This window comes from Rhinatrema bivittatum, chromosome 6 (assembly GCF_901001135.1).
Source record: "Rhinatrema bivittatum chromosome 6, aRhiBiv1.1, whole genome shotgun sequence".
Classification (NCBI taxonomy): Eukaryota; Metazoa; Chordata; class Amphibia; order Gymnophiona; family Rhinatrematidae; genus Rhinatrema; species Rhinatrema bivittatum.
The window spans coordinates 116,438,873-116,453,753 of record NC_042620.1 but is presented as its reverse complement, the minus strand read 5'-3'; the positions used below and the strand labels follow the sequence as shown (position 1 = coordinate 116,453,753).

Sequence of the window (14,881 nt, the reverse complement as noted above, 5' to 3'; positions counted from 1 at the left end):
ATCATATTTTGAAAATGTTTCTTAAGTTTAGGCAAGCCCTGTTTTATGGCGCAAAAATATGGATATACCCTGATGTTGTTAAACTAACACAAAACCGTAGAAAAGAATTTCTTAAGATGAGAGAAAGGGTACAAAGTTTAGGTGCCCGTTATGTACTAAAATACCCTAATAAGTGTTGTGTTAGATATTTAAACAATAACTTTGTATTTTTTGAACCTGAACAGCTTAGGGATTTTCTGACCGGCCACGCACATAGTACCCCAGTCGATGGATCGGTTTAAAATGAAGATACTGCCTGTACCTATCGATTACTTATAGTAATGTTTATCTTTTTCTTTCATCGCTCCTAAATTTACTTGCCCCCCTAATGCTTATATTTAGGTTAATATACTCTTGTATTATATATATTAGTATAATTTGTGATTTGTAAACTATTTGGGGTATTATTACCGTGTTTCTTGAGAATAATGCATGTAATAAATGTAAAATCTGAAAATTAAAAATTAAAAAAATAAAAAAAAAAAAAGATTACCAAAACAAACAAAAATAAAAACAATAAAATATATATCATACAAAATAAAGATGAAAAAGAAACTAAAAAATAAATCCCAGAAACACTAGGTCAGATACAATTTCATGGATAAAAAGCTGTTCGGACCTTAAGTGTAATTTACCAATATGTTAAACAACTTGACTACTGTTTTTGAGGTGGTCTTTTTTTTTTTTTTTTTTATGACAGCTTGGTAGACCCGTCACCGTGCTGCCTACTATCCCAGGAATTCCAGGGCCACCTTCTCCACAACCTGTGCAGTCTGAGGCTAAAATGGTAAGTACTATACAGTTTCTATGCCTTTTATTCTTTTAGCTATATGGAAGGAAAGTGTGTGTAATGGCATCTTTTTAGTCCTGGGAGAATTCTGCGCAGAATTCCCCCCTGCACAGAATTGCCAAATTCTGTGCAGGGGGGAATTTCCAACCTTTTGGGGTGCATGGGGGGAATTTCTACGCAGAATTGCCAAATTCTGCGTAGAAAATGACAGAGGAGACCCCAGCATGCCACGAACGGAGCGCGCGAAGATGAAGGCTCCCGTGTGCCGCGGGACGTGCTCCACTCGCGGCGACGGTGAAGGCCCCAGAGAGAGTGAATGTGTATGTGAGAGAGGAGAGGGAGAGGGGTGTGAGAAAGGGGAGGGAGCATGGGAGGTGAGAGAATGGGGGGATGCTTGAGTGTGGGTGCCAGAGAGAGGGAGCCTATATGAAGAAATTGTGAAGGAGTGTGTATGTGTGTGAGAGATTGGGAGCTCCTATGTATGTGAGGGTGCTAGCCTGCGTGAAGGGATTGTGTATGTGTGAGACAGAGCCTGTGTGAAGGGCTGCATGAGAGAGAGACATAGGTAGCCTGTGTGAGGATGTATGTGTGAGAGAGAATGGGAGCTTGTGTAGGTGTGTATGCAAGAGAGAAGGGACCCTGTATGAAGAGATGTATATATGCGAGAGAGTGAGGCAACCTGTATTGAGGGTGTGTGTATGTGTACTAGAGAGAGGGAGCACGTATGTGAGAGAGGGAGCGGCAGTACTGAGAATGGGGTGTCAAACTCTGGGACTGGCAATAGAGTGGAAGAGTTTGAGCCTAGAGGCGGAGGGGAGAGATACTGGTAGGTGGAGGAGTTGGGACCTGAGAAGGCAAAGTGGCCAGGGGAGTAGGGAGAGCGAGTGGAAGGGACACTTTCCTAGCGTGTAGCAGATGGACTCAGGACCAATGGGTATAGTGTACTCCTGATAGCAGTTGGAGAAGGATCAGATTTCAATCTGACGTCAGCCCTAGTACATATACCCCTGCAGGAAGTGCAGCTCTTCAGTATTTTCCGTCTACGTAGCAGTTCGGGACTCTATGCACGCTAGCACAGCATTAGAGTAATTTAGCAAAGAAAACCAAAACAAGAAGAAATCTTACCTCTCAGATGAGCCCCGCTCTCCTGCGGTGACACCCATTGGGTACCTCCCCCAGTTGATAATTCCCGAGGTGATTTCCGTGATCCCTCGGAGGTAAGCCTTGGTCCGGCGGCCGACCCTCGGCGGGGACCTAGCCCCCGACATCGGGTGAGGCTGAGAGGCAGCGGGTGCAACTTCGAGCACAGCGGTGAAGGTATTTTCCCTCTTCCCCCGCAGCTGGAGACTACCCGGAACGAGACCGGGAAGCGCTGAGACAAGGTAAGGTAGAAATCTATTTAAAAGTCTCTGGTCTCCAAAGCTCGAGGAGTCGCACAGGTCGCCATCCGGGACCAGTGCCACCGGGTTGATGTGCCCTAGCAGGGCTAGACCCTGGTCAGATCAGAGGGTCCTCCCACATGGAGACCCTCAGGTGGTCGCCATATTGTCCGCATGGTCGCCGTCACCATTTTGATCTGTTCTCCGCCCTGTCCGCCGTCCCGATCCATGCGCACAGAGGCAAGCCGTGCGCACAACGTCGCACACCCAAGTACCATGTGCACAAGTGACGCGCTAGCCACACGCTTACTGTGCCGGGCGCATAACTTCAATCTGTGCGCACAACAGCGCGCACATCTCCCTGAGCGCGTACCAATCCTACACGCACAACTTCGACGCACCGGAGCACATAACTGTATTTTACGCACATAAGCCATGGCATCACTGGAAAAGAAGCTCAAGGCTCAGGGCCTTTGCCCAGCATGCCACATTAGAGCTGCACAGCATGAGGAGGCCACGGCCCTGTGTATACAGTGCAAGGAGGCCCTGGGGGATCCAGCTCATGGCCCTCCCCAGCCGGTGCCGGGTTCCAGCTTCTCGAACAGCACGCCAGACCTAGCGTCCCCCAACGGGACCCTCCCTCAAATGGGGCTCCCCAGGGACACAGCGCCTTTTAATTTAGACCCAGCATCTATCTCCTGGGTGGAATTCTTCAAAGGCCTGCATACCTCATCACATGCAAACCGGGGCCTCCGATAATATGGACACAACCTCCACCAGCGGACCTCAACATCCCGGGACCCTCTATGCCCAGGGAAGTGATTCCACCGCCCAGAAGCCCCACCTTCAGGGACACGGACAACTCAAATGTGGAATCAGAACCCCTGGAAGGGGAACTCCCTCCGGGGACAGAGCCCCACCGAACCATGAGGCGCTTCTTCACAAGGACGAGCTTCCAGACCTGGTCACACACAGCTTGAAAGAGCTTACTATCCCGGGCGCAAGTGCCTCCGGGGAACCTAAGACGAATCCCCTACTAGAGGGACTTCGTCAGACCTCCCGTCATTTCCCGCTATTACGAGCCGTCCAGCAGCTGATTGACCTGAAATGGGATGCCCCAGAGACTACGTTCAAAGGGGTGCGTGCTCTGGCAACCATGTACCCTCTGGACCCAGCTGCCAAAGATCTCCTGGCATGTCCGAAAGTGGATGCCATGGTCTGTGCGGTTTCAAAGCGCACTACTATCCAAGTGGAGGGTGGAGCAGCACTCAAGGATGCTCAAGACAGACGTCTGGAATCCATCCTCAAACAGTCTTTTGACGTCTCCGCTACGTCTCTACAGATCGTGGCCTGCTGTGCTGTGGTGACATGCGCCTGCTTATCACAGACCAGGAACAACACTCCTGGGGAAGCCCTGCAACCAGCAATATCATTCCTCACGGATGCCGCTTCAGATCTGGTGCGCTCAGCAGCTAGAGGAGTGTCATCAGCCGTGGCAGCCAGAAGACAACTCTGGCTCCGAAGCTGGTTGGCCGACGGATCTTCCAAAACGAGACTCACAGGGATGCCCTTCAAGGAAACCCTCCTGTTTGGAAGCAAATTAGAGAAACTAGCCAACAAATGGGGCAAATCCCCACTGCTGCGGCACCGGAGGACAGGAATAAGAGAAACCAGCGACTCTTCCCCCGAACATCCAGGGGCAGAGGATCACAGCGCTTCAACCCATACAGAAGCACATATCAAGCGGCTCACCCCACAGGCAGCAGCCAGTCCTATCGGAACAAGCACAACAAAAGGGGAGCCAGCTCGGGCCCAGGCCCCAGTCGCACCCCACAATGAAAATCAGCCGACCCGTCCAAAGGAAGAAGCCATAGGGGGCAGGCTTGCCCTATTCTACCAAAGATGGGTCGAGATAACTTTGGACAAGTGGGTCCTAGCCATCATTCGAGAGGGCTATTACCTGGATTTCCACCACCTCCCTCTGGACAAGTTTGTGAAATCCCCCTGCCACGACCCTTCCAAGAGGATGGCAGTGGAAGTTACACTGACCAGATTGCTAGCCTTGGAGGTTATAACACCGGTGCCCGTACAACAAATAAATACTGGACATTTATTCCATCTATTTTATCATTCCCAAGAAAGAAGGAACGTTCAGGCCCATCCTGGACTTCAAGTTGGTCAACCGCCACCTGAAGATTCCTTGCTTCCGCATGGAAACCCTACGCTCGGTAATAAGGGCGATACAACCGGGGGAGAGTTCCTTACATCCCTGGATCTGTCAGAAGCCTACCTACACATTCCGATCCATCAAGAGCATCAGTGTTTTCTATGCTTCACGATCCTGGACCGTCACTACCAGTTCCGGGCACTACCATTCAGGCTAGCCACAGCACCCCAGACATTCACCAAGATCATGGTGGTAGCAACACTGAGGAAGGAAGGAATCCTCGTACACCCTTATCTAGATGATTGGCTGATCAGGGCGAAATCCCCAGAGGAAAGCCACCAGGCGACCAACAGAGTCAAAACTCCCCTGGAGAGCCTTGGGTTGGTCAACACAAACAAGAGCTGTCTGCAGCCCTCCCAATCTCTAGAATACTTGGGAGTCCGGTTCAACACCAAACAAGACAAGGTCATCCTGACACCGACAAGGAGATCAAAACTAATGACCCAGTTGCGAACCCTGTTGAGCGAGCTTCGGCCTTATGGCATCCACACTGGAAGTAGTGCCATGGGCAAGAGCTCACATGAGACCCCTACAGCGCTCACTACTATCACGATGGAATCCACTGTCCCAGAACTATACCGTACGTCTTCAGCTCCCGGACAAAGTTCGGACCCAACTAAGATGGTGGCTACAAGAAGGCCATCTGAGCCAGGGAGTGAGACTATCCTCACCAACTTGGATCCTGCTCACCACAGATGCCAGCCTTTGAGGATGGGGAGCACACTTCCAGGAGCTAACTGCCCAGGGGCAATGGAACAAAGAAGAGGTGGGGTGGAACATCAATCGCCTAGAAGCCCGGGCAGTCAGACTAACCTGCCTACAGTTCGGTCACAGACTCCGAGACAAATCAGTCAGAGTAATGTCGGACAACGCCACAACAGTGGCCTACATCAACCGTCAGGGAGGAACCAGAAGCCAACAGGTGTCTCTGGAAATGTCTCTTTTCAAGCCCACAACGAGTTATTCAGATCTATTTTTTTCTTCCTTTGTTAATCAGAAATTTACACATGCTGACTTCAATGTAAAACTTATTACTTTGTTTTTGTTCAATGTAAAACTTCTTTTATTCTGTTCTATGTAAACCGCTATTTGTAGCGATAGTTACTGTTCTTTGTGAACCGGGGTGATATGTATATTATACAGGAACCTCCGGTATATAAATTAATTTAAATAAATAAATAAATAAATAGACCCCCTAATGTCATGGGCGGAAGCGAACCTTCAAGAGATTTCAGCCGTCCACATCACGGGGAAAGACAACGTCACTGCGGATTACCTCAGCAGAGAAAGTCTAGTCCCAGGAGAATGGAGGCTGTCGACAACAGCATTCCAATTGATAGTAAACCATTAGGGAACACCAACCATGGACCTCCTGGCAAACTGGTCTAACGCCCAAGTGCCCAGTTTCTTCAGCCGCAGGTGGGAACCCCAGTCCCAGGGAATCGATACCCTGGTACAGACCTGGCCACAGGAGACTATTATACGCCTTCCCACCGTGGCCCCTATTGGGCGTAATCATCCACAAGATAAAACACCACAGGGGACCAGTACTTCTAAAGACCCCGGGCTGGCCAAGAAGACTGTGGTACGCAGACATGCAAAGGCTTCTGACAGGGAGCCCCCTCCCGCTACCTCCACACAGAGACCTGTTCCAACAAGGACCGATCCTCGACGAGGATCCAGCTCTATTCTCTCTTACGGTCTAGCCATTGAGAGGACTCGCCTGAGGAAGAGTGGATACTCGGGGGCAGTAATTGACACCCTGCTCCGAGCACGCAAGTTCTCCACATCCCTAACATGCATAAGGATTTGGAGAGTATTCGAAACCTGGTGTGAGGACCGCGACATTGTTCCACGCTCAGTCAAAATTCCTGCGATTTTGGAATTCCTGCAGAACGGATTACAGAAGGGATTGTCTCTCAACTCCATCAATGCGGCCACCGTAGCATGACAGGTGGCCGCATTGTCATGCTACAGAACCAAGAACGAGAGCGGCAGCATAGCCTCTCACCTGGATGTCTCCCACTTTCTGAAAGGAGTCAAGCAGATCCGACCACCCCTAAAGTGGCCAGTGCCTCTTTGGAACCTCAACCACCTGGTCCTAGATTTCTTAGCAGGAGCCTACTTCAGACCTCTTCGCGGCCTGTCCTTCCGACTATTAACATTGAAAACAGCCTTCCTGGTGGCAGTCTGTTCGGCCTGTTGTATCTCCGAGTTACAAGCACTGTCCTGCCGGGAACCATTCCTCAGACTCACCCCGGGAACCATCCAGTTACGCACGGTTCCGTCCTTCCTCCCCAAAGTGGTTTCTCACTTCCATCTCAACCAAATCATCTCTCTACCATCGCTAGATGAGATTAAGAATTCGGAAGAGTCTCGCAGTCTATGCCATCTCAAAGTCGGCATACTCCTAGTCCGATACCTGGAAAGGTCGGAATCCGTACGAAAGACGGACCATCTATTCGTCCTTCACAACAGGAAAAAGCAAGGGGAAGCGGCCTCTCGAGCAACCATAGCCCGCTGGATCAAAGAAGTCATCAAGGCGGCCTACGTAGAAGCAGGCAAGCCATCTCCTTTACAAGTCAAGGCCCATTCCACTAGAGCCCAGAGGGTGTCCTGGGCAGAAACCAAAATGCTGTCACCTGCCGAGATCTGTTGGGCGGCGACATGGTCCTCCATCCACACCTTCTCCAGGTTTTACCGCCTGGATGTTCAGGCTTGAGAGGAAACAGCATTTGCAAGTGGGCCACGGGCAGCCTCCCACCCGGTTCGGGAGTAGCTTTTATACATCCATTAGTCCTGAGTCCATCTGCTACACACTAAGAAATGGAGAAATGACTTACCTGATAATTTCGTTTTCCTTAATGTAGACAGATGGACTCAGCATCCCACCCACGGCTGCCGTTATTCATAGAATTCTCGAATGTCATCCCCGAGATTCACAGGTAAGCCATGCTTTCCTCCAACTAGGACACCCATCCTACCGGGTGTCGACGTTTCTCGGTTGAGGGCACTGGCAGTCTCCAGCTATAACCAATTCAACCAGTTCAAATTAATCAAGTTATACAAGTTATAAAGTTAATCAAGTTATTCAAATTATTCAGTCATACATATATCCACAATTGCTTTTTGAGGAGAATACTGAAGAGCTGCACTTCCTGCAGGGGTATATGTACTAGGGCTGACGTCAGATTGAAATCTGATCCTTCTCCAGCTGCTATCAGGAGTACACTATACCCACTGGTCCTGAGTCCACCTGTCTACACTAAGGAAAACAAAATTATCCGGTAAGTAATTTCTCCATTTTACAGTGAATTTCTAGGGAAATTCTGCTCAAAATATTTAAAATTCTGCATCGCTAAGAAATAACTTTTTCTGTATTAATTTAAAATGTAATTACTTAAAGACTGTCATGTAAATTCTGTTATTTTAACCAATATAAAGTTTGCAGAATTTTAAGTTTTTGTGTGCAGAATTCCCCCAGGAGTATCTTTTGGACAATAGTATTGATTTTTTATTATTTTAATATTTACAGATATGGTACCAGTTTTTTAGATGATGCAGGCATTCCCAGTAAAATCAGTGAGACTACTAGAAACCTGCACTGCCCATGTCATTTAATTGACTGATAATGTGTAATTATATATTTATTTTCTTAACATACTAATTTTTGTTGTAGAAATCAAGAGTTGTATTTTTGTAGAGATCTACAGTGTGCCAGCTTAGAGGAGCAATTAAAAGCATACTTTATATAGAGTCCGTATTGAAAATGATTTGGCTAAGTACTGAACTTTCTTGGCTATGTCAGTTGTAGAGTAGGGGCTTTCTAGGGCAGGGCCAGCTATCTGGCTGTTAGCCCAATAAACACCGATTTCCAGCTGATATAGCTGGATAACTTTTTAGGTCTGCCAGAAAGCAGTCTTAAGTTAGCCGAAGTAACTTTAACCAGGTAACTTTCAGATAGCCGAGGATATTCAGCGGTGTGTTTGCACCATTGAATATCTGATACAAGGTAGCTGGATATTCAGCTCCATCGCTGAATATTGTTTTTATAAAACCCAAAATAAGCACGTGTTTTGATCAAGTAAAAATTAAATCATAAAGTAAATCAAATGCATTAATTATAATTCCAAAAATATTTCTTTGCATAGTGTCAACAAATACAGAGTATTTGTTGATATTTGATTTCAGACTGTTTGGCAGCAGATTTTTCAACAAATGCAATATTGGTTGATAAATACCCACATTATGCTTGTGTAGTCTAATATCTCCTAAAGACTTAAACCCAGTGGACCTCTGATCTTCTTTCGCCCTAACCAAGGTGAAACCATTTTGTAATGTCTGATTTGTAATGTTGGTTTAATTTTTTTATTTTACCTTTTATTTTATCTTAATTTTATTTTATTTTATTTTTTATTGAGTTTACTTATTGTTTTTAGAAATGTTTTTAAATATTTTATTTTGTTTTTAATTTTAATTTTTTTTTTTTTATAGATTTTGTTTACTATTCCTAGAAATATATTGTCTGTTTTCTTTTAATGTTGATGGCTATGGTAGTTTATAAACTGAATGGTGGTCAATCGAATAATTATAATAAAAAGGGCCTGTTTACTAACCCACAGTAAATTTTGCATTTTCATGCTATTTTACAATAAGCTATTTCCTGTGGTATTTACTGAACTGTGGTATCTCAGTACCACAGTTTAGTAAATCCTGCGAGAATTTTCATACACATACATAGTATTGTTGTCACTTAAAGACCAAATGGTCCATCCAGTCTGCCCATCAAGCTTCCCATAGCAGCAACTGCCACTCTGTGCAGGTTATTCCCAAGTGTTTGCCAGGGATAGTAACTGTCGCTCTATGCAGGTTACCCCCATGTGACTGTTAAGGGTAGTAACTTCTGCTCCGTGTTAAGGATAGTAATACTTACAAGCAAAAACCAAGATTCTGTCAAACCCATAACAAAATTACTGCAACATTTTTGCATGGTGAGCAGCCATCCTTTTCAGACAATGCTACTTGAATGTTCTTTACTTTTGGTCTTGGCCATAGAAGTTTTATCTCCAATGTCAGTGTATCAGTACCCCAGACTATAAAAGTCGGGGCCCAGCATTGCCTGTTTTCAGAATCCAATGCCCTTTTTTCACTCCCCCACCATCAAAACAGAGAGTGATGTTGCAGTTGTGTCAAAATCATCAAGGCTAATTGGTTATGGGTAGTAATCCCACATGCCTTCAGGTTAAGGGTACTAACTGCCACTCTGTGCAGGTTACCCTCAAGTACCCTTTTCTTCGTTATCATTCTTTGCTTTGCCGCAGCCAGAAGAACTTCGTATTCGTGGCTGTGGAAATACACAATGATGCCCCCATCTCAGGGCTGCCATCTTTTAAAGGGGATGTAAGCCCTTGGAAAAGTCCTTTCACTCCCCTCTGAAAAATGTCCCAGGTTTGTGGGCTTCGATCTCTCATCCCAACCCAATAATGTGAAAAAAAATACCCATTTTGAAGCCCTGTTCCTTTTTTTAAAAATTCATCCACACTCCCCCTAGCGTACCACATTTGTGGGGGTGTCTTGAGAGGGCATGAATTATCTTGACCCCCGAGTGCTCCTTTACCCTGCATGGGCAAAAGGGAGTCTAGGGTTAGCCAGTGCCATTTTTCAGACTGATGTCAGTGGGGTAGGACCAAGTAGGGATCACTCCTGCCTCCTCAAGACAACCACATAACTGGAGAGGAAGGCTATCCCTGAGTTAGGGGAGTAGAATTTTAAAAAGGGAGCAGGATGGGGCAGGGTTTTAAAACAGGTACTTCTTCTTCACATTGATGTGTCTTTTGGGGCCGATGAACCATCAGTGATATTTTTCAAAGAGGGTGGGAGAGCTTTTACAAGAACCTGTGGCCCCTTTTAAGTGGTGGCTCCAGAAACATCACTAGGCACTATAGCCTGACAATATTTCTAGGGAAAAGTTAGCTATATCTCTTAAGGAATAGCTAACCATCTCCAAGGACAAGCAGGATGTCAGTTCTCACACATGGGTGACACCATCCGAAGGAACCTGGCACGGAACTTTGATCTCATAGATTCTTGAATTTTCAGCATGCTCTGAGCATGTGCAGCTGTATTCAGATCCATGCCCCCTAGGCAGAGCCCCTCAGTCTTTTTTTTTCCACAGAGCCGTGTTGTGGTATCAGCTTTGCCGTCTCCCTTGCAGCAGCTGTATCTTCTAACAGGCCTTTATGTTTCCTTTTTCTTGCTTTTTCTTCCTTTCAGTATTTTTGGTTTTCTCCTTTTCTCCCGTTTCAAGCCTCTCTGCTGGCCGCATGATAGTTCTAGTGCGCTGTGCAGCCTCTTCTCCTTAATAAATAATGCTGCATCTGCAGTTTATTTGTGTTATCCTCTCGTTTAATTTGTTTGTTTTGTGCCTTAGTCATGTGATTCATGGGAATTACAGTAAGCGATTTGTGTGTGTGTTCCACTGGCCTGGGCGCTTGCCTGAATTCCCATCCAGGCAGGAGTTTCAGGAAGCTTCCCCTGACTGCTGGAAAGAAGTCCAGGACTGGACCGTTCCCATGGGGAGGAGAGCTCATCTTCCCCACACTCTTGGAAACTTCTCCATAGGCTGTAGTTAATATTCACCTCTGATGCACTGGATGACATAACCTCCCGTCCTGCATGTTAGCTTGCTCTGGCAATGCATCTCCTTGGGAGAGAGAGTGAGCATGAGCTTGGGCATTCAGCTTTGCTCTTGCACCATTGGTGCCATGCCCATAATTGGTTGACTATGCTCATGTTCGCCAGAGCACTAATGGTCAGTGGTCAGATGCTGGAGCATCGGACCCCATTGAGTGCCATGCACGTCCTTAACGCCATCAAGTGCCATGGATGCTCTCAACGTTAGCGAGCACCATGGATACCATGGGTGTCGTCAACGCTGTCTAGCACTATGGACACCTTCAAGCGCTGTGGGCACTCTCAATGCTGTCACGCGCCATGGACGCCTTTGGCGTCATAGACATCTTCAGTGCTGTTGAGCGCCATGGATGCTGTCAGCACCATTGACACTGTCTAGCACCATGGTCACCATAGTACACCATTTACTGTAGTGCACCAGGGCGCTGTAGAGCACCAAGGATGTTGTCGAGTGCCTGGACACTGTCGAAGCCGACAGGCACCGTGGACGCCCTTGACACTGTCTAGTGCCATGGACACCCTTGACTCCATATAGCACAATTGAGCACTATCGATTCCATGGCCACTGTAAAACGGCATCGAATGCCATCTGGCACCATGAGCCATCGGGCCACCAGGTGTGCCATTGCCATCATCAAGCACTGTGAATGCTGCTGCCTCCATGGAAGACAGTGGACACAGTTGATACCAGAAGTGAGTGGGGGGGGGGGGGGGAGTCTAGACCCCTGAAGGCCACCGGACACCAACAACACTGTTGGCATCTTGGAGTGCTTGGATGCCATGGATGGCTTTGTTGCCACTGATGCTGTTCACGTTGTGGTGGGCACGTGGGGTGCTTTAGATGCCCTGGGCACTGTTCCCTCCCCTGAACAATTACTGTTTACTGTTGGGGGCTATCGATAGGTGGCACCATGGGCGCCATCTACTGCCCTCATGTATTTGGCATTATGGGGTGCAGTGTGACACAGTTGGGAACAGCTTCACTGCACACTTCTCCACAGTTCGCTCTTGCGCAGTGCATGGCTGTTTTATGGCCAGTCCAGTCCCTGGAATGAATCTATGCCCATGGGTGCTGCGATATTCAGTGTATGCATGCCATCGTCTGCACTCTGGAGTACTGCTGCACAGGTGCATGGCACTGCTGTTGCATGGCAGTCAATTAGGTACAACTGTTTTTTGGCACACTCTAGTGTGCATTTACTCTTTGAAGACATCTTAGGGTTGTGTACCGCAGTAGCCAATGCAAAGGGGTGTAGTTGCAAGAATGCGCTCCTAGTCACGCCACATTTTGGGTGGATACTGACATAGTAATGTTTAGATACTTCTCCCCCTTGGGGAGTGGCCAGGCCTTTATGGGTCCTCTCCTATATTGGCTTATGCTCAGGTTACCCTTCATGGGGAAGCCTCCAGGGCATAATCCATCGTAGGTTTGTTGCTCCAGCCGGGGCCTCCATCTGCATGAATAAGTACAACCCCTTGCAGGGCCCCTAGGGAGAGTTGAGGAGGGAAAGCATCAGGGGTCAACTGGACCGCTTTTGCTGGTGGGCCCTGTGCCTGGTTATCATGGTGGCTGTAGTATGCAACTAGGTGGCCACCAGTGACTGGGTTTGTGACCAGTGGAACCTCCTAGGCTGGTGACTGTGCCCCACTTTTGTATGGAGAGTAGGGGGTTTCCGGGATTGGGGACAACTAGTTTACTGTTGCATTCTCCCTCCCCTTTGGGATAGGAGATTTGGCTATTGGCTTTCGAAAAGTGACCTTAAGTTCCCTCTCAGCGCCTTATTTTTCCACTCTGGGAAGGGGTTATTAAGAACATAAGAACATAAGAAATTGCCATGCTGGGACAGACCAAGGGTCCATCAAGTCCAGCATCCTGTTTCCAACAGAGGCCAAAAACCAGGCCACAAGAACCTGGCAATTACCCAAACACTAAGAAGAACCCATGCTACTGATGCAATTAATAGCAGTGGCTATTCCCTAAGTATAATTGATTAATAGCCATTAATGGACTTCTTCTCCAAGAACTTATCCAAACCTTTTTTGAACCCAGCTACACTAACTGCACTAACCACATCCTCTGGCAACAAATTCCAGAGCTTTATTGTGCGTTGAGTGAAAAAGAATTTTCTCCGATTAGTCTTAAATGTGTTACTTGCTAACTTCATGGAATGCCCCCTAGTCCTTCTATTATTCGAAAGTGTAAATAACCGAGTCACATCTACTCGTTCAAGACCTCTCATGATCTTAAAGACCTCTATCATATTCCCCCTCAGCCGTCTCTTCTCCAAGCTGAACAGCCCTAACCTCTTCAGCCTTTCCTCATAGGGGAGCTGTTCCATCCCCTTTATCATTTTGGTTGCCCTTCTCTGTACCTTCTCCATCGCAACTATATCTTTTTTGAGATGCGGCGACCAGAATTGTACACAGTATTCAAGGTGCGGTCTCACCACGGAGCGATACAGAGGCATTATGACATTTTCCGTTCTATTAACCATTCCCTTCCTAATAATTCCTAACATTCTATTTGCTTTTTTGACTGCTGCAGCACACTGAGCCGACGATTTTAAAGTATTATCCACTATGATGCCTAGATCTTTTTCCTGGGTGGAAGCTCCTAACATGGAACCTAACATCGTGTAACTACAGCAAGGGTTATTTTTCCCTATGTGCATCACCTTGCACTTGTCCACATTAAATTTCATCTGCCATTTGGATGCCCAATCTTCCAGTAGACCTTTACAGGTCCAGTGGTCCAGTAGACCATTACAGGAGGACCTTGCAAGGTCCTCCTGTAATGTATTTTTGCTCCCCATTCTCCCAGTGGGTTTTGCCTTTGAGTGGCGGCCGCTCTCTGTTCCTTACTGGATCTGAGAGCCTATTGGACAGGAGCACTCATGCCACCATTGCACTGCGCAGTCAAGATGCCTCATGGCGGGCGGGAACATCTCCTGGACTCGGGGGGCGGGGGGAAGGAACCCCCTGCAATGTAGGGATTCCCTTTCTTGGGAATCAGCTCCCCTGTTTGGGGGGTAACTTTTTTGATTCCTGCTAGGCACAACATCCATGTTCACTTTGTGGCTGCTCTTGCCCATTAGTGTCGCATCTGAGTAGTACTCTTCCTCTGAGAAGAGGGTTCTATCCCCTCTGCAACCTGAAAGATGTGTGTACTTTCAGGCTACTCACCAAATAAATGGCTGCATGTATAAGAGGATGCAGGATTTCACAGTGTTGCAGTCATTTCCTCTTTCAGGGGTAACCCTGCAGTGGGAGCTTTCTTATTCTGACAAGGTGGTCCTTGTTCATGCAAATGTTCTTTTCACTTCGTGTGTCACGAGGTTATTAGGTGGAAAATTAGTTATCTTGGGCAATAGAGATTTTTGATACCTTTGCCTGGTTGGTGAGCAGCCTTTTCTACTAGTCAGACTGAACCTGATCTAGTACCTTCTGGGTTCCCAGGTCAGTGAAGCAGTCCAGTTTCTTCCATGGGCTGGATTACAGCATTCCTGTTTTTGTGCTCTCAGCAGAGGTTTCCAGACTTTCCTCAGAATGTTCTCACTCTTGTCTGTCAGTATAAACTGTTCTTATCTACTGAAAGGAGATGTGTAATATGGGCCAAGTCAGCCTTGGTCGCAACTCCCAGATGGGATCAGCAGAGGATTAGTATAGTTGAGGTGTTGATCACCATTGATTTCTGTAGCCTAGAGGCTATTGCTTTATAAACCTGCAACCCAGGGGTCTGCCTCCTTGTATTCT

General features: G+C 47.2%; 1 protein-coding gene across 10 annotated transcripts in view; it reads left to right on the top strand.

The window, feature by feature from the left end:
• The window catches only part of ATF2 (activating transcription factor 2), a 306,861-nt gene that overhangs the window by 205,448 nt on the left and 86,532 nt on the right, over positions 1-14,881 (top strand). For all 10 annotated transcript variants that reach the window (XM_029605838.1, XM_029605830.1, XM_029605831.1 and 7 more), the window contains one exon: positions 740-826. In XM_029605838.1, coding sequence (XP_029461698.1) covers positions 740-826 — 87 coding nt within the window. The remainder of the gene's footprint in view (positions 1-739; positions 827-14,881) is intronic.